The following is a 25,217-nucleotide window of genomic DNA, read 5'->3' as shown; positions in this document are numbered from 1 at the left end:
GTAGCAAAACCTGACCAATCAGAGGTCACCTGCCTAGCCTGAGAATTAAGATTAACAATCAACTGTTCTTGTTCCATCTCCATATTAATGGCGCATCCAAACAACACCCTGTACTCACGCTGTATGAATTGGTGTCCTTCTTCTGATGAATACAAGACAAGAAGCTCTGGTGAACTCCAGATTTCTCTTACTTTTACTGTGAAGAAGTGCATCCTGGTTTAATTCCTAAGGGGCCTAACTCTAATTTCTACAATATCACCCTTTTTATCCTGGATTCACCACACCAGTGGTTATAATATTTCTGCATCTACGCTACCAAATCCCAATGGTGTCTGAAACATCTCAATTAGATTGTCCCTCAACCTTCCAAACTCAAAAAGCAGAACTCAGAATTCAAGGCACCAGCTTCTGCTTCAAGGCTTGGGATTGGATTTGGTTAAAGATGATGATTGTGGGCCTCAGTGACAGTACAGAACCCACATGGCTAACATTAAATTTTGGCCATAGCAAGGGATTTGATGATGACTCCATGTTGATTTCTATGGTAATGTGATTTCCTAACCATTCTCTAAAAGGTCATGCTGTTACTTCATTTGTCTTCTCAGGGCGGCTCCTCTGGAAAAGGGACAACTTTAAAAAATCGCTCGGATGCAGATCTGGTTGTTTTCATCAGCCAGTTCAAAAATTTTCATGACCAGAAGCAAAACCGGGCTGAAATCCTGACAATAATTTGGAAGATGCTGAATAAGATCTGGGAAGAAATTGCATTCGATATCAATATGACAGAGCCCCGAATGATTACGTTACCATCTGGCTTGACCTCATCGCCTCGCTCTCTGAGTTTCCGTTTTCAATCCACTGAGGTGTCTGATTCTGTGGAGGTCGATGTTCTCCCAGCATTCGATGCTTTGGGTATGAGCCATTAATGAAAAATGGTTGGGTGGGAAGGAGGTTGTGATGTTTATATCCATTCAGTTTATTTTGCTGTTTGCCCACTTCATCCCCTTGCCCACCCTCACCACTCCTGCCTGCTGTGATCTTTATCTCAGGCCAAAGTCTTTGGCCAGCTTGGTGAAACAGCCTTCAGGGGGATTCACTTGAATATTTTCATGCTTCGCCATTTTATCTGCTGAAATGGGATCTGTTCACCAATCACTTCCTCTGCTGTAAGGCTAGGCAGTCAAAAGAGGTGCATCTTGGGTAACCATTTGCACCAGGCTGCTAGGATGTCTGCGGGGTCTTAAAGGCCTCCTGGAAACATTCAACACCAGCTCCCTTTGTTTGTTTTTTTAAAATTATTTTTTTCCACACTACCGCAGTTAGGCGGTAGTGCTTATTTTTTCCCCAGCACCCATAGTGCGTGTGCAGGTGTGAGACACAGTGAAAGACACAAGGTGTACAAATCTTTATTCAATTTCCACCACCAGGAAGATAGGAAAACACCCGAGTGGCCAGTGACAAGCACCGCCCTTCACATCAAAGGGCAATGCTGTGTGATCAAAACAGTGAAGGGGAGGGTAGGGACGAAATCAAAATAGAGTTGGAGAGGGAAATAATGCACTTCACTCCCTGCGGCACCCACCTCTCCCTGAACAACTCCGGGGTGACCAGCCCCCTTTGTAAATGAATCCATTGGAAGCCCTTTCAAGTATAGACATGGAGATGACCATCCATGGTCTGGCCAAGGAAGTAGCCCATGTCCCAATGATGGGGTTGTACTTCTGCTCTTCAAAAGGCCAGTATACCACCACACATTCCTGACACCAAAGCAAGGCTTATACTTCCATCACCTTTTAACAGAGTAGCCTCAATTGTCCATGCCCACTGTCAGGACTGAAACAACCGAGGACGTGGAGCTTCAGCTTCTCTCCCTGGGGCAGGAAAATCGACGTTGCGGGCAAAAGCCCTTCATCAGGAATAGAGGCAGGGTGCCTGCAGAGTGGAAAGATAAATGCCGCAGGCACCCTGCCTCTATTCCTGATGAAGGGCTTTTGCCCGAAACGTCGATTTTCCTGCTCTTCGGATACTGCCTGACCTGCTGTGTTTTTCCAGCACCCTTGTAATCTAGAATCTGGTTTCCAGCATCTGCAGTCATTGTTTTTACCTTCTCTCCCTGGGACCTGCATTTCTCCTTTATTTCAATGTTGTCAGGTATATCAGGTAGAATTTCAATATCTTGCTGAAGTGTTGCTCAAATTCCAGAATGAACAGCAAAACATTACTCCAACGTTTTTTTTTCAATTAGATTAGATTACTTAGTGTGGAAACAGGCCCTTCGGTCCAACAAGCCCACACCGATCCTCTGAAGAGCAACCCACCCAGACCCATTCCCCTATGTCTACCCCTTCACCTAACACTACGGGCAATTTAGCATGGACTGTTCACCTGACCTGTGCATCTTTGGACTGTGGGAGGAAACCAGAGCACCCAGTGAAAACCCACGCAGACACTGGGAGGACATGCAAACTCCACACAGTTGCCTGAGGCGGGAATTGAACCCGGGGCCCTGGCGCTATCAAGGTAATGGTGGGAAGCCTGGAAAGCCCCTGGGGACATACCAGGCAATGTGCATTTCCAGCACTTCAATTTTATTTCAGCTTTACACCATTTTGAAGTTCTTCCTTACAAAATGGTTTTCCATCAATCATTAACAATTTGTTCCGTATTAAATTGGCCCAGTGCTTGAAAAATAAGAGACCATTTCTTCACTGTGTTAAAGGTCAGCAAACACAAACCCGTCCAAATGCCCAGGTTTATGTGAACCTGATTATGGCCAGGGGGTTAGGAGGAGAATTCTCAACATGCTTCACTGAACTTCAAAGGAACTTTGTAAAGTGCCGTCCAGTTAAACTGAAGGACCTGATCCGCCTTGTGAAATACTGGTACATAGAGGTAGGTGTAAGGACTGTTGTTGAAGTTCATTTATGTATTGTGAATACAAACTTGCAAAGGTTTAATGTAACAGAAAGGGCACAATTTTAAAGGGGCGCAGAGGGACCTGGGTGCATATGTACATATGTCAGAAAGATGGAAGGATAGGTTGAGACCATGGTTAATAAAGCTTACAGAAAGGAGATTATGTTGAATTTATGTAAGACAGTGGTTGGGTATCACTTGGAGTATTACATCCATTTCTGGGAGCTACATTATCGGAAAGTGTGAAAATGTGGGAGAATGTAGAAAATATTGACAAGAGTGGTTCCAGGGATGAGGAACTTCAGTTATGAAGATGGATTGAGCAGTTGGGACTGATCTCCTCAGAGAAGAGAAAATTAGGAGGAAATTTGATGAAAGTTTTAAAAATCATGAGGTGTTAAACCGGGCAGATGGGGAGAATGCTCTCACTTGTGAAAGGACCGAGAATCAGAGAACATAGGTTTAAAGAAATGAGCAAAAGAAGCAAAGGTAGTGCAAGAAAAATTGTGTTCATGCGGTGAGTGCTTGGGGTTTGGCATGCGTTTACTAAAAATATGGTGGAGGCAAATTCAACTGAAATATTCCACAGGAAGCTAGGATTTGGAAAGGAACAGTGTGTGGGGTTGCACACAGTGGCTCAAAGAGAATGCTCAGACAGAGAGCTCCCACAGACACAATGGGCTGAATGGCCTCTGTGCTGTAATACTCCTGTGAATTGTGAAGGCTGTCCTGCCAGTCATAAACCTGTTCTTTTCAGTTTGTTGACCAGGTTCTAGCCAAAAGAAAATAAGACAGGTGTCCAAATGAGCTGAAGTTTCACCTGTTTCTGTTTATAGGCGAAAGTGAGGAATGCAGATGCTGGAGATCAGAGACAAGATGAGAGAGGTGCTGGGAAAGCACAGCAGGTCAGGCAGGTTAGTGACGATTCGCCACGGCACACTTGCTGCCGCCGATTAGTCACTGCCGGTTCGCCACCAGCATTTCACCACTGGGGTAGTTTGACCTCTGGAGACTATTCGCCACCTGTACTGATTGTTTTCCCTCCTGCCTGTTCTTTCATAATTCTCAGTCCCCTTTATTTATACAAGTACATACTTTTTTTAATGAATATATCGTAAAATAAATATAATTTTATTGGTTTATATATAAAAATGAGTTACAAACTTTAACCAGAAAAAGGAAATTTATTTTAAAAATCTTTAATGGCAGTAAAATCTCACATTAATATTAAACAATGAAATTTCAGTTCATTTGATAGTTATGCACTATTCCTCTAAGATATTCCAAACAATCTCTTTCGCCGTATTCAACAACAATTTTTTTTATTCTATCGCCTGCGTGTTGATACTTTTTTAGCTTTATTTGTGGTGGGTAACCTGCTATCAGCTGTTCCATATATAAATCACGCCCCTTTTGCACTTTCATTAACGTTCCCACACATTTCTATATGGTTGGGTGGTGAGCTCCGAGTTCAAAAGCACATCTCCGATGAGCGGTTTCAGTCTGATTATTTGTGCGACCTTCATCGTTTATTGTTGTCTCATAGACCGACCACACATCATGGGGAAACAATGGTGCACTTCGACTACTGCCCCATCTATTGTAGAGTCCAATATAATTAAATTCAAACTAATCTAGTATTGGTTGTAGTTCTTGAGGCAAAAAATCTGCGAATGATTCTACGTAGTTATCAAGGTCACTAAGTGGCACAAAAGCCAACACAATTATCGTTTTTGCTTTTAAAGCATAATCAGGATCAGTGTTGTATTGATGAGTTGCTCCAACTGCAGCAATATGTCTATACATACTTTGCGCTAAATGAAAGAAACAGCCCCTAATTCTAACTTCAGGAAAACATTCTCTCATAGCATTGATAGCTGCCTGCTCAAAGTCACAATCGATATACTGTGGTCTGGGATTAGGTACCAAGAACTTCACCAATTCAAACATGCATACATACGTTGAACGCTGCTTATTTGGTAGAAGTATATACAATATTGGGTGAACCCCATCAAGTCTTTTTGCTAAAATACATTAGCCCCGATTTTATTCTCTCAGGTATATGTTGAACGTACCATCCACAAACCAGGTGGATTCTGCTAAATGATGCATCCAAGATTCCCTACCAAATATGATTATTCGATTACTTCCTTGACTGCTATCTGCCAAAATAATTTTTTCTTCTGCTCCGTTATCCGGCTTATATACTTTGTATCTAATTGGAATCACCAAATGCTGAAGATCAGTAGGGTTGCTGACGCTAAACTAATATCATTCCTTCGTCGAATTATTTTCTTCATGCTGCTTTTCGTCAGTAAAGATGCTAGGACTGACTGAAGGACATCAGCGACACATTCCTTAATAAGAACACTAGCTACTTCCTGCAATTCTTCTGCACGACATTTTAAGCTTGTTTTCACTTTCGCAATTTGGACACTTGCTGCAGAAGGAGAATGTGTGTGTGTCCATTAATTGTTTTTATCACAGTGCTACTCTTGGTGTGGATCCGTCCATTACATCGGCCACTTTGTTCACATTGCCAAAACTTAATACTTGAATCACTCTTGGATAGTTTATCAAAAATATATATCAAACCATCGTGGTAAAACTTCTTATTTCCAAGTTTACTAATAATTTCTGTTTCCATACTAAAAATTCCTGTTCCAAAAATTGGTGCGGTGGTGAACAGGCGAATCGTCTTCAGTGGCCAGTGGGCGCTGGCTAAGCGTCCTCGGCGTTGAAAGGGCAGTGGCTAATCGGCAGCAGCGAACCTGCTGCGGCAAGTGGTTCCATCCCGGGTCAGGCAGCATCTGAGGAGCAGGAAAATCCACGTTTTGGGCAGGAGTCCTTCATCAGGAATTCGATTTTCCTGCTCCTCGGGTGCTGCCTGACCTGCTGTGCTTTTATAGCACCACTCTAATTGTGTTTCTGTTTATGTCAGTTGTAAAATGTGCAATGAAAACAACAAATTTAGGGCTGGGATTCCATATGCAATACATGTACATATTTGGGCCTCTGCTAATTTAGTTGATCTCAACTTCAGATGCACTCAGGGTGTAAGGGCCTTCAATAAGTTAATGAGGGGCCTGCTGACTGTCATCTGAAATCAGATGAATTAGACAAGAAGTGAGCTTCCTCAGAATTCTTCAGTCCAGACGCTGCCATTAACAGGTAAGTTATTTTTATAGTTATTGTACTTTTTAAACAATATAATTGATTCAAGAGGTGCTTTAAGTTTGGTCTGACAGGAGTCCCAGTTTGCCAATGTATTTTATGCATGGTGTTCAGTTTCTAGAATATAGAACAGTACAGCACAGTACAGGCCCTTCAGCCCTCAATGTTGTGCTGACCTTTTATCCCACTCTAAATGTCGATTAAATGTCCCTAATGTGTCTGTCTTCACTATCAGTGCTGGCAGTCCATTCCACACACCCACCATACTCTGTGTAAGAACCTACCTTTGACATCTCCCCTAAACCTTCCTCCAATTTCCTTAAAATTTATGCCCCCTTGTGATAGCCATTTCCATCCTGGGCAAAGTCTCTGGCTATCCACTCTATCTATGCCTCTCATCATTCTGTACACCTCTATCAAGTCACCTCTCATCCTTTTTCGCTCCAATGAGAAAACACCAATTCCCTCAACCTTTCTTCATCAGACATGCCCTCCAGACTAGGCTGCATCCTGGTAAATCTCCTCTACACCCTCTCTAAAGCTTCCACATCCTTCCTATAATGAGGTGACCAGAACTGAACACAATATTCCAAGTGTGGTCTAACCAGGACTTTATAGAACTGCAAAGTAACCTCACAGCTCTTAAACTCAATCCCCCTGCTAATGAAAGCAACACACCATATGTCGCCTTAACAACCCCATCAACTTGGGTGGCAGCTTTGAGGGATCTATGGACATGGACTCCAAGATCCCTCTGCACTCTACACTGTTCCTCCACACTGCCAAGATTCCTGCCTTTCACCCTGTATTCTGTATTCAAATTTGACCTTCCAAAATGAATCACTTCACACTTTTCCAGGTTGAACTCCATCTCCTACTTATCAGCCCAGCTCTGCATCCTGTCAATGTATCATTGTAACTCCAACAGCCCTCTGTCCACAACTCCTCCAACCTGGTGTCATTGGCAAAATTACTAACCCACCTTTCCACTTCCTCATCCAAGTCACTTATAAAATTCACAAAGAGCAGAGGTTCCAGAACAGATCCCTGCTGAACACTACTGGTTACCAAGCTCCAGGCTGAATACTTTCCATCGATTACCACCCTGTGTCTTCTATGGGCCAGCCAATTCTGTATCCAAACAGACATGTTTCCCTGTATCCCATGCCTCCTTACTTTCTGACTGAGCCTACATGGGGAACCTGATCAAATCCTGACTAAAATCCATACATCTACTGCCCTACTTTCATCAATGTGTTTTGTCACATCCTCAAATAATTCAATAAGGTTTGTGAGGCATGACCTGCCTCCCACAAAGCCATGCTGACTATCTCTAATCAAACTGTTTTTCTAAATAATCATAAATCCTGTCTCTCAGAATCCTCTCCAATAATTTGCTACCACTGACGTAAGACTGATTGGTCTGTAATTTCCAGGATTATCCCTATTCCCTTTGTTGAACAATGGAATGACATTTGGCACCCTCCAATCATCTGACACTACTCCAGTGGACAGTGAGGACGCAAAGATCATTGCCAAAGGAGCAGCAATCTTTTCCCTTTCTTCCTGTAGTAACCTTGAGTCTATCCTGTCATCCCCAAGAGAGTTATCTATTGTCATGTTCTTCAACATTTCCAGCACATTCTCCTTCTTAACATCAAACTGTTCATGCATATCAGCCTGTTTCATGCTGTTTTCACAAACAACAAGGTCCCTCTCAGTAGTGAATACTGAAGCAAATATTCATTAAGGACCTCCACTATCTCCTCCAACTCCAGACATTGCCCAAATATGAGTTCACCTACCCAGCAGTCCCCGTGTCCACTTCTGTGTCCGCTCCTGCTCTGCAATCACTGTGCCAATTCACAAGATAAATATTTTATGTTCAAATTTAGCTTCCCGACTGCCCCACACCACCACCCCGTCTCGTACTCTCTTGACTCCTGTTGCTGAAATGGTTTCTGGTGTATGGCCTTTTTCTATGGTTTTGTGATTCATCCAGCTTCAATTGCAAACATTTGGATATCCGTTTAAGTAAGAAATGTTTTTGCACCTGGGGCAGACTGGAGGAAGCTTTGTCTTTCAGCATTGTGTCCAATCTGGATAGATTAGATTAGATTAGCTACAGAATAGGGTCAATCAGGTAGATTAGGTGAAGTGTCTTCAAAACCTGCTTAATGTTACCACTTAATTCCAGGAACAGAAAAGATTCAATTCCCATTGCTTAGGGAGAGAATGAGCAGTTTGGGTTCCTGCCACAATGTTAACAATATGGGATCTGGACATGTAATGATATAATTGGATTGTATTATCATGTGTGTAAATTTGAATATGATTGGATAACAGCAAATTATGCAACCAGGGTTATGTAGAAATAGGAATGAGTAAGTGTAATCCTTTGATTGTGAAATATTATCTGTAGTAATAGCCGGTTGGAAGATTGTTATCTGTAAAACTGGTGCAAAGCCTTGGCTTTCATAATAAAATCTGAGCTGAATGACATTTTCTTGACGTAGACGTCTCCCATGCATGTATAAATGAATATTTAAGCAAGAAAACCTGTGTCTTGTCTGGTTTAAGAGGAAATAAAGAGTTAATACACACCCTTCCACCATTCACAGGTTGTAAAATGAGATGCAGGCACTGGGTAGGGGGGGGAGGATGTAGAGGTGTAGTACTCATGTAGTGCCATTTGCTGTGCAGATGTACACTGATTCCCTTAAGGTAGGCAGCAGCTGGATTCACTATCTGCCTGGTCTATGTCTGGTCTTCAGTGAGATCAAAGATCATTGCCATTCACACTGTGCAGACAGTGTGATCTGGCCCTAGGCAAACGACCGACCGAAGTTCACTACATAAACAAGTTTCTCCTGCAGGGTCTCTGAACAAACACATGAGAACAAAGATTCAGCAGAAAGGTCAATGTGACCAATTCTTGATTTCTTAGCCCTGGCCTCTGCACGTAGTTAATAGGATGATATAGTTGACAAAAAACATTTGGTGCTTTGTGATGAACTATCCAATTAGTCCCACTCCCCTGCGATTTCTCGACATCTCTAAATTTTTACTTTTCATATACTGTATAAAATCAATTTCCTTTTGAAAGTTCCTCGTAAACCTGCTTTCACTGCCATTTAAAGGCAGTACAATCCCAATCATAATCAGATACTCCGTAAAATAACACTCTGCTCCTCTCCCTGTTTTGTCAATTATCTTAAAGCTTGCCCCACAGGTGGAAATGTGAAAACTAATTGTCCTTTTAAAATTGTTTTTCAAGAACATTTTACTTTAGTTTGTATTCCCATTAAGGGAAACTTTACACTGTGAACATTGCTTGGCAAAGTTTACATTTCAGTACTCCTGCAAAGATTCACCACCTGATGAAGGACCAGCGCTCCGAAAGCTAGTGCTTCCAATTAAATCTGTTGGACAATAACCTGGTGTTGTGTGATTTTTAACTCTGGAAGGATTGCAAGTGTGTGCAGTGAATATTTTTTATTTAACCCAACAGTACGTCCAACCATACAAACGTCAACTATGTGGAGAGTTCCTGCCACCAAAGTATGCCCTGGAGCTGCTGGTCATCTATGCGTGGGAAAGTATGGGTGGGGGAGACAAGTTCAGTACTGCTGAAGGATTCTGCACAGTAATGAAGTTGATTGTTAGATACAGAGAGCTGTGGCTGTTCTGGACCACGAACTATGACTTCGACAATTGCTATGTGGCTAATTTCCTGAAAGATAAACTTCAAGAACAAAGGCAAGTTGGATTGTTTTTACAGTATTTTTCCAGATGGAAAATTATTGTGCAGAAGAAGGCCAATCAGTGTATCATCCCTGCTCCAAATCTTGGAAATTGCTATTCAATTAGTCTGATTCCATTGCTGATGTCTCAAGGCTCTGCCAAAGTTTCCCCTTCAGTGATTATCTAAATCTGTTAGGCAATTATTGGATGTGTTTCTGTCACCCTTTTACATAGATTAGATTACTTAGTGTGGAAACAGGCCTTTCGGCCCAAAATGTCCACACTGACCCTCCAAAGAGCAACCCATCCAGACCCATTCCTCTACATTTACTCCTTGACCTAACACTATGGGCAATTTAGCATGGCCAATTCACCTGACCTGCACATCTTTGGACTGTGGGAGGAAACTGGAGCACCCGGATGAAATCCACGCAGACACGGGGAGAATGTGCAAACTCCACACAGACAGTTGCCTGAGGCAGGAATTGAACCCAGGTCTCTGGCGCTGTGAGGCAGCAGTGCTAAGCACCGTGCCGCCCATCATGCCTGTCCAGGCACATGGTGCGGTCCAGATGATACCAACTTGGTTTTGTGAAATAAGTATCCCATTGGTTCATCTACTGGGAATTATGGAGATTTGAAATTTATAATAACTAATCAAAGGATTTATAAGGTTCCACATAGGTTCATTTGGTAAATATACCAACCCTGGTTGGTTTTGGAAACTTCCTTTATTCAGAATTTTCTTTTTTGCGTAACAGAAAAAGATGAAGTCAAGCATTTGGTAGAAGATAAATGGGTGGAGGAACAAAGGGCTTGGAGAGTTAAGAATAGTGTTTCTGTCTTTGTAAAATAGCGCAGGTCTGCATCAGTAGTGCACTTCTACTCTGAACAGGAAGCAATTATGTATACAAATCAGACTTCGATACTTCAAATTTGACTGCAATGTTTTAATTAATAAATAAATAAATAGTACAGCTTTGAATAAGTGGGATTTGGCTTCATGGGCCAGCTGTGCAAAGCAAACATTTGGAGCAAATGCCCTTATTGGTCAGTGCCTTCACATCTCATTGGTTTCTTCAAGAGTGGCATCAGTAGAGGTCTGACAGTGAGAAACAGTTGTGTGGGAGGAAAAGGAAGCATTCACCAATGAAATATTTACTTTCTAGTAAAACCTGCAGATAACTTGTCAGATTTGGTTAATCATAGTTCTTCCATTCTGGTTTCCTGAAAATAGGAACACAGAAATTTCATATTCAAAATTGTCCTTTCTGGATAATAGAAAACAAAGAGGTCATACATTTCTTGGAAAATAAGAGCCCAGAAGTAGTAGAGGAGCAAAGATTTGAGAGTCCAAAATTGTGCTCCTAGATGGTTAGCACTGCTGCCCTCACATTGCCAGAGACCTAGGTTCGATTCCCATCTTAGGTGACTGTCTGACTGGCTTTTGCATGTTCTCCCCATGTCTGTGTGGGTTTCCACCAGGTACTCTGGTTTTGTCCCACTGTCCAAAGATATGCTGGTTGGGTGGTTTGGCCATGCTAAATTGCCCCATGGTGTCCAGGAATGTGTAAACTAGATGGATTAACCATAGTAATTACAGAAATAGGGTAGAGAGGCTTGGTCTGGGTGGGCTGCTAGGGACTGAATGGCCTCCTTCCTTACTGTAGAGATTCTGTGAATCTTTATGCCACTGGGCTCTGAACAGGAATTAGTTACATATACAAATATATAAGCTGAAGAATGAGCATTGCAGATTCATCATTTGATTGGTGATCCTTGTGTTGTTTGAAAATTAGGCCAATGATACTCGACCCTGCAGATCCAACAGGAAATGTTGCTGGAAATGCTCGATGGGACTTGGTTGCAAAGGAAGCTAAAAATTGCTTAAAGCAAGTCTGTGCATATAACGTGGAACCCTGGAAAGTTGAGGTAAAATATCACAGAACTATCAAACGTGATTATATTGAATGGTTGATCGAGGAGGAGAGAATAGTAAAAGACTGTCATACTTTGCATGATCCATAAAGCACAAAGCTGCTTTGTTAGATCACATGTACCCCAACTTCAGCTGCCTAGGCTCTATCCTCTGGAAATCCAACCTTAAATTGGCTGTTTCTTAGTTTATTTTCCTCTTTTTAAGATGTTCTGTAAATCTACGTCTTTCTCCAAACTTTTTTTTTAGATTACTTACAGTGTGGAAACAGGCCCTTCGGCCCAACAAGTCCACACCGCCCCACCGAAGCGTAACCCACCCATACCCCTACATCTACATTTACCCCTTACCTAACACTATGGGCAATTTAGCATAGCCAATTCACCTGGCCTGCACATCTTTGGACTGTGGGAGGAAACCGGAGCACCCGGAGGAAACCCACGCAGACACGGGGAGAACGTGCAAACTCCACACAGTCAGTCGCCTGAGGCGGGAATTGAACCCGGGTCTCAGGCGCTGTGAGGCAGCAGTGCTAACCACTGTGCCACCGTGCCGCCCAACTTCTGGTCACTGTTGCTCTATGTCAAATTTTGTTTGCTCGTGCTCATTTGAGAGATGTTGAGGTATGTTAAGACCATAAGACCATAAGACATAGGAACGAAAGTAAGGCCATTCGGCCCATTGAGTCCACTCCGCCATTCAATCATGGCTGATGGGCATTTCAACTCCACTTACCCGCATTCTCCCCGTAGCCCTTAATTCCTTGTGACATCAAGAATTTATCAATTTCTGCCTTGAAGACATTTAGCGTCCTGGCCTCCACTGCACTCTGCTCATGTTAAGGGTATGATGTGGAAATTGTGGATAATTCCTGATCTAATCAGTCTTTTGTTGATTGTTTTCCTCTTCATCCTGGGAGTACTGACATAAAATCATCGAATGACAGAGCAAATAAAGAGGCCGTTTGGCCTCTCGTGCCTGTGCTGGCTCTTTTGTACATCTGTCCAATTAGTGTCACTCTCCAATCTTTGCCCTGCAAAGTAGCTTCTTTTTAACTATTTATGCAATTCGCTTTACGCTGTTACTATTGAATCTCCATCCAGCACTCTCTCAGGCAGCATATTTCAGATTGTAACAACTGGCTGTGTTTAAAAAATGCCTCCTCATGTTGTTTCATTAATAGCCTTAAATTTCTAACACCAGTTACCAAGTCTTTCATCACAGAAAACAGTTCTTCTTTACGTACCAAAAACAATCATGATTTTGAATATTTGTGTTGAATGCCCTCTTAAGAACTTGAGTTTCTCCAGTGTCTTCACAGAGCTAAAGTCTCTCTTCAGTTTTACCATTCTAATAAATCCCTTCTGCACCTCTTCCAAGCCCTGGGCTGCTGTTCTGGTTCCATGGAATTAGGTGACCTTCTGACACCTGAAAATAAATGGCTGGTGTTATGACAATGAGCATAAATATCTGGTTTAAGTGGGAGGAGAGTGGTTTCGAACTGACTTCAAAGCTATCCATGTGCGTGTACCTCCAAATAGTGCAAAGATCAACAATAGTATTCCTGACCAACCTATTTTCTCCCCTGTGTAGGTCACATACACTGAGATAAATTATAGCATCCCTACTTCTATACAAACTATGACCAACTCATGGATCAGTGTGTCAGTCTGACTGGTATAATTCACTCGATGAGTGATCCCAGACACTTCAGTAGGCCTTTTCACTACAATCACTCTGTACTCTGCCTGGTCATCAATCTGACTCAGCAGCTGCTTGGAATCTATAGTTTGAACTTTCTGAGGAATGGCAATCATTGTCAGATTGACATTGCACTCCGATTTATTTGTATTGGGACCTTTTCACCACCAGCCCCCATCTTGGCTCCTTCAGAATTATGGAGTGAAGTTGCTGTCTGATAGATCCCATGTGGAGCAGTATAACAGGTCCCCTTTGTTGTGGCCATACATGTATTCTGTTCAGTTTTGAAATGTCCCAAGGCTGCATGTCTACAATTAACTTTCCCATGGCTGTTTGGTTTTTGTTTAGAGAGAAAACTAACATAACAAACAAACCCAGCCTATGGCAGTGACCTTCCTCCTCAATCCTCTGATCAGTGATTTTCCTAACTGCACTCCACTCCAGTGATCACTCCTTATCCCTGACAGTGATCCCCTCCCCATCAGTCCCTCATCCTCCTCAGTGATCACTCCCTATCCCTGAAGCAATCCCCTTCCTATTTCTGATAGTGACTGCCCCTTCTCACTCTGATACTGGCTCCCACTCCCCCCCCCCCCCCCCCCCCACCCCACAACTATATAAATGCACCAAGCTCCTCTCTCCCTCGTAGCCCTACACACGGATGGAAAAAACACCATTTCGACTGGGACAAAACATCTATCCTGGGACAGGCTAAGCAAAGACATGCCAGAGAATTCCTAGAGGCCTGGCACTCCAACCACAACGCCATAAACAAACACACAGATCTAGATACCATCTATCAACACCTTCAGAAAACAAACAGGAAATGATATCACTACAAACCCCAGGAACCCCATCCAGGACAAACATATAAATAGAAAGCAGGAGACAACAGCTTTGCTTCACTTGGAAGTCGCCACTGATGATGTTACCTAGCCAGGTAATGAAACGTCTGGATATCAAACCTACAGCTCAGCGAGCAAACCTACACCCTAAAGCACCAAGCTCCTCCCAGTCATTCCCAGGAAAATGCCAAACTCAACAGATGTTGGTTGGACAGAGACCAGGGAGTCCTGAAGGTAACTCTGGAGAGTTAACACTGTCAGTGGGTGGGGGGAGAAGCCAGTGTGGGGGCACAATGAAGACTGTCTGTGACAGCAGACTGGCTAGGACAAACGCAAAGTCAGTCCAAGTTAAAGGCAGGGTAGGAAGATGGCAAATAGCCAACCCCTTTGGGCTACTGGCCAATCACAGAGTAACCCAAGCAGGATCTAACACAGTTTAAATGACCCACCCAGGTACCACAGTTGTTTTTGATTTTGGACTCCCTCAGGATCTAAGGCACATCAGGAACGTAAGTTGAGTTGGAGCTTCTTGGCTCTTCATTCTGATGTTTAAGACCCTCTTGTCAGAGATCAAGGAAGATCTGGCTGCCCTTCAGAATAGTCAGACACTATTAACTCTGTTGTGGTTCTGTTCGCCGAGCTGGGAATTTGTGTTGCAGATGTTTCGTCCTCTGTCTAGGTGACATCCTCAGTGCTTGGGAACCTCCTTTAAAGCGCTTCTGTGATGTTTCCCCCGGCATTTGTAGTGATTTGTATGTGCCGCTTCCGGTTGTCAGTTCCAGCTGTTCGCTGCAGTGGTCGGTATGTTGGATCCAGGTCGATGTGCTTATTGATTGAATCAGTGGATGAGTGCCATGTCTCTAGGAATTCCCAGCCAGGGAATTCCTAGAGGCATGGCACTCATTCACTGATTCAATCAATAAGCACATCGACCTGGACCCAATGTACCAGCCACTGCAGCGGACAGCTGGAACTGACAACCGGAAGCGGCACATACAAACCACTACAAATGCCGGGGGAAACATCACAGAAGCGCTTTACAGGAGGCTCCCAAGCACTGAGGATGTCACCTAGACAGGGGACGAAACATCTGCAACACAAATTCCCAGCTCGGCGAACAGAACCACAACAACGAGCACCCGAGTTTCAAATCTTCTCCCAACCTTTGAACGATTAACTCTGTTTTCACTCCACAGATGCTGGCAGACCTGCTGAGTTTCTCCAGCCATTTCTGCCTTTGTTTCAAATGATCCAATGCCTTGGCCTCTGAGAGATGCAAACTCCTAATCCCAGTTGAATCTCCCGACAGCACTGCCCAGATAATGCACTGTTTTTAGGTCAATAATATTATTTACAATTCCTGTCTTGAGCTCAGATGTAAAAAAAAGAAGCAAAAGAAAATATTCTTTCAAATATTTTGGGAGTTTTGTTTGCTTGTGTTTAACTTTCTTTTCATTGGTATTATTTTTCTCAGGTTTTTAGTTCTGATGGAGCCAGAAATACTTTAGTTTTTGAATGATTTGATAGATTCATGTGCTGATATTGTTTAACTTATTCTTAGAACCTGAGTTATGAGAACTCAAATATTAAATATGACCAAATAGAAGAGTATATAAAAATTGGGGGAACAAACCAACAAAATGTAAGATTAATATTAAACCCGGGAAGTATGACATGATAAATGAGAAACAAATGGTAGAATAGTTTAATTTGGCCCTCAGTGAGACAAATAAGCATCAATTTGGGTATCTACACTCCCCACTGTGGCCACAAGAGAGCACAGTTCCGAGGTAGGGTTACAAAACCTCAAGCTGATTTTCCATTCTGTCTTCTTTTTAAGCAAGCTCACACCAATATACCAGCATTGAGTTTACTACTGATTATAGTAACATTAGTGATGTATCTTTGCAGAACCTGCATTCCTTTGTTTATTTTACAGTATTTTTTGATTTTTCTTTTAGCCTGTAAAAGATATTCCAATTTCAGTCAAGCTGGAGAATAGTTTATACCGCATAGGACCTTTCTCTATGAATCCTTTCTTACCCATTCGGCATATAAAAACAAAAGCCAAGGATTTGACCAGCACCCCGATGTCCAGTTGTTACCTGGAGTGGAATGACCAGATACTGAATGAAGATCAGACTTTGTCTGATTACGGAATTTTTTATAGTGTTACCATCTTGCTGAAAGAACAAACCAGCTGGTGTAGCTTAATGTAACAAACCAAAAGGTGACCCGTCATGAGTCTTGGAGAGGTTTTTAAAAATACCACAGACAGCAAACAACTTTATCAGGCCAGTGTAACAAACCTTCTTACAAAAATTGCAATCTAAATCCTTTTGCCTGAATATAGTTTCTGACAAATTGAACTACCTGGATGGATTGGACAGAACATTGTCGGATGTGTTTTGGTGAGGTTTGGGGCAGTATAAGACAGGAGGGGTAGCAGTCCACCCAATTTGACCCCCATTATACCGGCAAGTGGGTGGGTGCCAAATCACAGCCCACCTGCCATATTGAATTATTAAAGACCAGGCAGTGGAGCTTATTAATACACTGCCATTGGCATGATATAATTGATGTAGTCAGAATGGGAAATATGTTGTTTGGAGATCAGGTTGAAAAAGGGTGGAAAGGAATGGAAGCCACATCATTGAGAAAATGGCCCTCAATTACAACATCCCCTGACAAACACTCTCTCTCATCCTAAGATGCCACCCTCATTTATCACAACCTGCCCTTGACTCCAACCCCCTCTAACCCTCTCCCTGGGGTCTCAGATCTCACCTTGTTTTGTCTAACCACCCCCCCCCCCCTCTCAATAATGCCCATTGATGAGTGCTGGGACTGCTGTAGCAGCTGGCTAATCAGATTGGGTGACATCTCTCAAGGGTAGGATTTCCTCTGATACTGAGGGACAGACATCCTACTGCGATGATGCTGTCCTTTAACAAGGTTACGTTGTTCTTGGGTTTTTTCAGAGAGGTCGTAAAAGACACAGAGTCCGAAAAGTCTAAGTTCAAGGGTTTTGGGGCCAGGTTGATTATAGCTAGCAAATATTGTCTCAGGCAACAGGCTTTCAAGTTTTGGGGAAAAAAAACACTTATACAATGAAAGGCCAGTTCTCCCAGCTCAGCCTTTCTCTGGTTTGGTTTGTTTTTTTTTAGCAGTATGTTGTGAAGCTGCTCGACTCAGGAGAAGCAGGTCTATGCTGAGTCTCTGTCCCTGACCTCTCTCCTGTAAGACTCTGGGTTTGATTTTACCTTTTGTGCCAAGGGGGGTTTATGGGGACTGTTGCAAGTATTTGGAACAGCATCATTAAGTTGGGATGATCTGTTGGATTTTTGGGGATGTTAAATTATCCTGTATTCTGTTCTCTTTTGTTTGTGTTTCATTCTTGTAAATAAAGTCTGTTTTGTTTAAAACTAAGTGGTTTGGCCAGCTGCGTCTCTCCTGGAACATCTACTTTACACCTGCTTAAAGCAACTGGCAAAGTTAGGATCTGGGCTACATTCTTAAATTGTTTTGAGGGGGTCTGGCCTGGTTCATAATACTACTCCCTCATCTATCATTCTTCTGTAATCTCCAATGCATGCATCAAAGAATAAAACGTTTGTTAATTTATTGGTACTGATTTCCTGAGCATAATCATTCAGGTTCTGAATAAATTGATACTTTACAAAGCAGTCTGGAGATTTGTTTACATTGCTATTTTTGTGTGTCTTGGATGTTGAGCAACACTGTGGTTTGTAATAGTCATTGTAATGCCTGTAATTTGCATTATCTGATGTAGGTGTTACAGCAACAGTTGCATCTTCTGTTTGATTCTATGTGATGCACTGATATAAAGTTATTTGGATTCTTGGTTTACAAACTACTTGTACCACAATTACATAAATATTCCAATCATGTGCTGCCATTAGTAAATAATTCACAAATTACATCCTACCTTTTCCATTTCAAAACATTTTCAGAAAACAAGTAAAACATAATCAGATCAAATCATAGAATCCCTACAGTACAGAGGTCATTCAGCCCATCAAGTCTACACTGTCCCTCCAAAGACCATTCTATACAGACCAACACACATCCCTGTAACCGCGTAACCCCACGTTTACTATGGCCAATCCACCTAACCCAAATGTGTTTGGACTGTGGGAATAAACCGGAGCACCTGGAGGAAACCCACGCAGTCATGGGGGGGTAGAATGTGCAAACTCCACACAAACAGTCACCTGAGGCTGGAATCTAATCTGGGTCCCTGGTGCTGTGAGGCAGCAGTGCTAACCACTGAGCCACCCATAATATCTACTGAAACCTAATTCAGGTGATGTCAGTGTAGTATTGAGAAGCAATGTGCTTTCAGGTGAACTTTATTTCATGCTGTCTAGATCAGCAATGTAGTTAGAAAGATGTCAGCCAAGCCAGAATTGTGGCTGATTTCAACAATTAACTAATTTAAACACGAGGGTTATAAATATTTGAATGGTTACAGCCAGGAGAGTGATGCCACCAATCATAGGAACAGAAATGACAGGAAAGACCCAACAAGAGTGTTAGAATCTATGAAAGCTACCAATGTAATGAGTTGAAGGCAACCAGAAATTGGCAAAGTGTCATTTTTGGTGAATTTCATAGAGGGTTTCTCTCTGTCAGCTGTGGTGGGCTTTCCACCATGCTGTAATCTGAAAACTCACATCACTGCCTATGGACCACCTTTCTATCGTGCCCAATCATCCCACTGCCCCTCCTCATCAGAGGCTGAAGTGTCTACCACTGCAAGGATCCACTGGGATTCCTGGAACCGACGCCATATTTAATTCAAAGGCCAGGCCACAGCCAGAGATGGTGCATAAGGCACATCGGCAACCTGATTTCCAACATGGCCCTGAACATCCTGGTGGATGGTAAGGTGCAGAGGAGGGCTGTCTCCTACCCTCAGGACTGGCAGCAGCGATGCCATCACCAAACTGTGGCAGCCTGGTTCAAAGCTTCCAATTGGGTCAGTGCACTGTCCATGGTCCAGAGGAACTCTCAGCTCTGCTGCAGGAAGGTCAGTGGCAGCACAATATGTGCTGCCATCATCTCTTTGCTTTCTCATCCCCACTGTATTTGTGGTACTGCACCCACCTCCCACTCAGACTACTCAGACCCCTTGGCAACATGGTAACCCACAAACCCACCAACACACTAAAACAGTAGCTAATGAACTTGAAAAACCCTGCAAGGTTTGTGAAGGTTTGTAGCTCAGGTTGAGGTTTAGGGTGTAGGTTTGCTCGCTGAGCTGTAGGTTTGATATCCAGACATTTCATTACCTGGCTAGGTAACATCATCAGTGGTGACCTCTAAGTGAAGTGAAGCTGTTGTCTCCTGCTTTCTATTTATATGTTTGTCCTGGATGGGGTCCCTGGTGTTTGTGGTGATGTCATTTCCTGTTCATTTTCTGAGGGGTTGATAGATAGTATCTAGATCTATGTGTTTGTTTATGGCCTCTAGGAATTCTCTGGCATGTCTTTGCTTATCCAGTCCCAGGATAGATGTGTTGTCCTAGGACAAGCTAAACGAAGACATGCACGAGAATTCCTTGAAGCATAGCATTCCAACCGGAACTCTATCAGCAAACACATCGAGGTAGACCCCATCTACCACCCCCTGAGAAAAGGAACAGGAAGTGACTTCACCGCAGGAAATAACATCACCACAGGAAATGACATCACCAACCCCGGAAAAACCCAAAAACAAATAGAAAGCAGGAATTTTCTGCATTGTTTCGCCTGAGGCCCATTGAAGATGTTACCTAGTAAGGTAATGAAACTTCTAGAAATGAACCTTCCAGCTCAGCAAGCAAACCTACATCCAATTTTATTCCCATGTTTGTCCCAGCTCATATTATCCTCATAACCAGTCCCATCCATGCACATTGATGCCTGCTCCAATTAAACTCCTTTAGTACATCCATCCTGACCTCGAACATTATACAAAGCTGATTTAAAACCTTGCATGGTAACTAACTGGGCATGTAAGATGTGCTTGTATTGGTTATTTGCTGGCTCTCTCGAACAACTTCAGGTCTCTACCAACATTACTTTGAACCTCTGCCAGTTGTGGATTTGTATTCCAAAGGTTAACATAGTCCACAAGACAGAGGGACAATTGATTATTTGGTTTAAGGACCACAACACCATATCGAATATTGGGACATAACTGTGCATCAAATATAGGCTGGGCAAAGAAGGAGGTCCAAACTCTACCTCAGGCAGAGTTGGAATAGCACCCACAGTCTGGACCATTCACTAACCATACAGCCAACTGAGCTAACCATCCCTCCACAGGTGAACTCAACCTGGAATAGGGAGCATGGGAGTTTCTCGGACATTAACTGTTGTTACTATCACACCTGGGGGATTATTGCAGTATCTGACAGGATACACCAAATTGTAAAGCTCACAAGTGAAAGGGAGCGGAACTGGTTCCACTTCTTTATCTTCTTATCCTCTCAGTTTGTCATAAATTAAAAAGGATCCCCTCCCTTGTAGAAGAATTTCTACCAGACCCAACAAATTTGTTTCAAAAGGAGCCAGTTTAACCAGGCTTTCTTGAGTTAGCAAAAGAGAATTTATTAGTTATTAAAGATGAGAATCATTAATAACACAACATACATACGTAGGAATAAGGAATGAATGTATAAAAAGATAAAAGTTAAAAGAAGTACAGATATGTCTCTCTGGAAATTTTATGAAGATTATATAGAGGTATCAAGGGTTACTGAGAAAGGGCAGGAAAGTGGATGGGCAGAATATTGTATCAGCCATTATCCTAGAGTATGGTGGGGCTTGAGAGGCCAAATGGCTTACTCCTGTTCCTATTTCTTATGGTCTAATAGAACAGAATTAAATTGAATTGAATTTATTGTCACGTGTACCAGGGCACAGTGAAAAGCTTTGACTTGCGAGAAATACAGACAGATCACAAAGTTAAGCAGCATAGATAAGTAAATAATAGGTAAACAGTGGCAAAAACAAAAACACAGGTACAGGAGAATGTTGAGAATTTGTGAGTCCATTCTGTAAAATAACAACAGTAGGGTAGAAACTGTTATGTAACTGCCTGGTGCATATGTTCAGGCTTCTGTACCTTCTCCCCGGTAGTAGAGATTGTAGAAAAACATTGCCAGGATGGGATGGATCTTTGAGAATGCTGGTAGCCTTTCCTTGAGAGTGGGCCTGGTAGATGGATTCTATAGATGGGAGGAATGTCTTTGTGATTGTCTGGGCCGAGTTCACCACTTTCTGTATGGTACAGTTGCTATACCAGGCAGTGATACATCCAGACAGAATGCTCTTGATGGCGCACCTATAAAAGTTGGCAAGGGTATTCACCAGCATGTCAAATTTCCTCAGCTGCCTGGGGAAGAAGAGACATTGTTGGACCTTTGTAACCAGTGATTGCACATGAAGAGTCCAAGAAAGCTTGTTGTTGATGACCACTCCTAGGAGCTTGACACTCTCCACTCATTCCATCTCTGTGCTGTTACTGTGTGGGGGGTGGCATGAGTAACATCCTGCCGAAAGTCAATAATGAGCTCCTTGGTTTTGCCAGCATTGAGAACTAGGTAGTTCTCAGTGCACCATTTTTCCAGGATTTCCACCTCCCGTCTGTAGTCTGTTTTGTCGCCATCTGAGATTCGACCGACTATGGTGCTGTCTTCAGCGAACTTGTAAATGGCATTAGTCTGGTATTCGGCGACACAGTCATGGGTATACAATGAGTACAATAGAGGGCTGAGTATGAATCCCTGGGGGACTCCAGTGTTGTGTTAGTGAGGATGAAATATTGTCCCCAGTCTTCACTGATTGTGGCCTATGGATCAGGAAACTGAGGATCCAGTTGCAGAGAGTGGGGCTTAGTCCAAGGTCACTAAGTTTAGTGATCAGTCTCGAGGAGATAATAGTGTTAAAGACTGAACTGTAGTCCATGAGTAGGATTCTTACTTAGCTGTTCTTGGTGTCAAGATGTTCTAGGGAGGACTGAAGGGCAAGTGATATGGCATCTGACGTGAATCTGTTGGTCCGGTAGGCAAGTTGGAGTTTAACATTTGAATAGTCAATTTTGAGATTCCTTGCTTTGCATTTAATTGAAATCCTTTTGACTTGTTTCCTTTTATTGTTTCCTAATAAGTACTTCTTCTTACCATGCTTCCTTTTGACTGTCTTGCTAGCCAGTTGAATTCTGGTACTCAGTGAGAGGTGAGTGTAGAGGTCACTTGTGGGTGGTTCTGTGACTGTTACCTTCATAGCAAACTGGTACTTGAATCCAGGCTAGTAGAAATGGACTTCAGTTCAGTCGGATACTTTCTCTCACTAGCACACATAGACCAAAGTTGTCATAAATCTTTATACCCCTTTTTAGACCATAAGATATAATAGTGGAATTAGAATGTTCGGCCCATCGAGTCTGCTCTGCCATTTGATAATGGCTGATGTGTTTCCTAAACCCATTCTTCTGCCTTCTCCCCATAACCCTTACTCTTCTTACATGTCAAGAATATATCTATCTCTGTTGTAAATACACTCAATGACTTGATCTCCACAGCCCTCTGCAGCAATGAGTTGCACAGATTCACCATCCTCTGGCTGAAGAAATTCCTCCTCAACTCTGTTCTAATGGGTCAGCCCTTCACTTTGAGGCTGTGCCTTCGGGCCCTAGTTGTTTCTACTAGTGGAAACATCTAGGTAAAAACAATGACTGCAGATGCTGGAAACCAGATTCTGGATTAGTGGTGCTGGAAGAGCACAGCAGTTCAGGCAGCATCCAAGTAACTTCGAAATCGACGTTTCGGGCAAAAGCCCTTCATCAGGAATAAAGCTTTATTCCTAATGAAGGGCTTTTGCCTGAAACGTCGATTTCAAAGCTACTTGGATGCTGCCTGAACTGCTGTGCTCTTCCAGCACCACTAATCCAGAAGATAGTGGAAGCATCTACACATCCACTTTATCCAGGCCTTTCAGTATTCTGTGAGTTTCAATCAGATCCCCCTCATCCTTTTAAACTCCATCCATAGAGACCCAGAGCCCTCAAACACTCTTCATATGACAAACTCTTCAATCCCATGATCATTTTTGTGAACCTCTTCTGGGCCTCTCCAACACCAGCACATCCTTGCTTAGATATGGGATCCAAAGCTGCTCATAATGTTCCAAATGTGGACTGACCACAGCCTTACACAGCTTCACCAACACATCTCTGTTCTTGTGTATTAGCCCTCTTGAAAAGGAATGCTAACATTGCATTTGCCTTCCTAACTGCCCATTGAGCCTGCATATTAACATAAGAGGATCATTAACTAGGACTCCCAAATCTCTTTGTGCTTCATACTCTAAGAGCCTTTCCCCATTTAGAAAATAGTCTGCCTCTATTCTTCCCACCAAAATGTATAACCTCACACTTTCCCACATTGTATTCCATCTGCAATTTCTTTGCCCACTCTCTTAGCCTATCCAAGTGCTTCTGCAGCCTTCCTGCTTGCTCAACACTACCTGCTTCTCCATCTATCTTTGTGTCATCTGCATACTTAGCAACAATGCCCTCAAAACTAAAACAATATAAAATATCATCTATTGTGTTTCAGGCTGGAATTTGACTTGACAAGTAATAACATTAGCTGGGACCACGATAGTGTTAAAAATATCCACAGGACTTCGGGATTCTGGTCCATCAATGTTTGGACGGCACGGTAGCTCAGTGGTTAGCATTGCAGCCTCACAGTCCCAGGATCCTGGGTTCCATCCCTACCTTGGGTGACTGTCTGTGTGGAGTTTGCACATTCTCCCTGTGTATGCATTGGTTTCCTCCCACAATCCAAAGATGTGCAGGTTAGGTGAATTGGCCATACAAAATTGCCTATAGTGTTAGGTGCATTAGTAAATATAGGGTAGGGGAATGGGTCACTCTTCAGAGGGTTGATGTGGACTTGTTGGGCTGAAGAGCCAGTTTCCATACTGTAGGGAATCTAACCGAATTACACTGTGCAAGTTTTTGATAGTCTCTGGAGAGGGGTGCAGTGACATTGAAAGGCATTGTTTGGTGATCAAACAGAAATTTGTGATTGTGACATTTTTCAATTGCCAAGATAAAGTACACTGAAAGCAAGTTCATGTGTAATCAATGTAATGTGTAATGCTTGCTTGGTCATTGTCAAAAAATCTCTGAGGGAAATAAATATTTCAGAATTTAGAAAAAACATAAAATTGATTTTGCTTCCATCACATACTGGCATATTCTCTCCTAACAAGCCTCTGTTCAAAAAATTGCTCCTGTAATTCCCTTTTGGTTTAAATCTCCCCATTCCTCATTTGATCACTTTTTTTTGTCTGTTTGCCTTATGCTTTAATTGAGAATTTCTTCTACATTAAACGTACCACAGTACTAAGATTTTTCTAAGGAAAACACACAAAACAGTTTACATTATTCTAATTGCTACTTAACTAATTATTCATTTATGTTTATCATTAACTCTCTGCTATTGTAATTTATTTCCAATATTGCTATTTATAAAATCTAGGATTTCATTTGCTTCTTTATAGCTTTATGAATGTCTTCACACATTAAGCTCTATGTCTTGTAGTTCCAAAGTTTCTTGGCATCTTGATTCCTTTTATGGATACATTTCACCTCATCTTCCTAAGATGTATGGTCTCACATTTTTCTCAACTATACTTCCCCTAACATTTATCTATCCAATATCCTCCAGTAATTGTTTGTCATGCTACTTATTGTTGACTGCAAATTTTGATATTAGACTCTAAATGCTTAAATCCAATATGTAATACACCATTGAGTATGTCTCTTTACTAACCATGACTGTGTAGCGGCCTCTTTTCACTAAGACCCACTGAACTACA

At 42.4% G+C, this 25,217-nt stretch overlaps 1 protein-coding gene across 1 annotated transcript in view; it reads left to right on the top strand.

Annotated features, from left to right (window-relative positions):
• The window catches only part of LOC140487660 (2'-5'-oligoadenylate synthase 3-like), a 45,766-nt gene extending 27,826 nt beyond the window's left edge, over window positions 1-17,940 (top strand). The window contains exons 12-18 of the mRNA XM_072586943.1: window positions 606-912; window positions 2,720-2,892; window positions 3,753-4,003; window positions 4,975-4,987; window positions 9,602-9,849; window positions 11,634-11,766; window positions 16,278-17,940. Coding sequence (XP_072443044.1) covers window positions 606-912; window positions 2,720-2,892; window positions 3,753-4,003; window positions 4,975-4,987; window positions 9,602-9,849; window positions 11,634-11,766; window positions 16,278-16,535 — 1,383 coding nt within the window. The 3' untranslated portion in view covers window positions 16,536-17,940. The remainder of the gene's footprint in view (window positions 1-605; window positions 913-2,719; window positions 2,893-3,752; window positions 4,004-4,974; window positions 4,988-9,601; window positions 9,850-11,633; window positions 11,767-16,277) is intronic.
• The last annotated feature ends 7,277 nt before the right edge of the window (window positions 17,941-25,217 follow it).

The sequence above is a fragment of the Chiloscyllium punctatum genome, chromosome 17 (genome assembly GCF_047496795.1).
Source record: "Chiloscyllium punctatum isolate Juve2018m chromosome 17, sChiPun1.3, whole genome shotgun sequence".
Lineage (NCBI taxonomy): Eukaryota > Metazoa > Chordata > Chondrichthyes > Orectolobiformes > Hemiscylliidae > Chiloscyllium > Chiloscyllium punctatum.
This window is presented reverse-complemented; position numbering and strand designations above follow the sequence as displayed.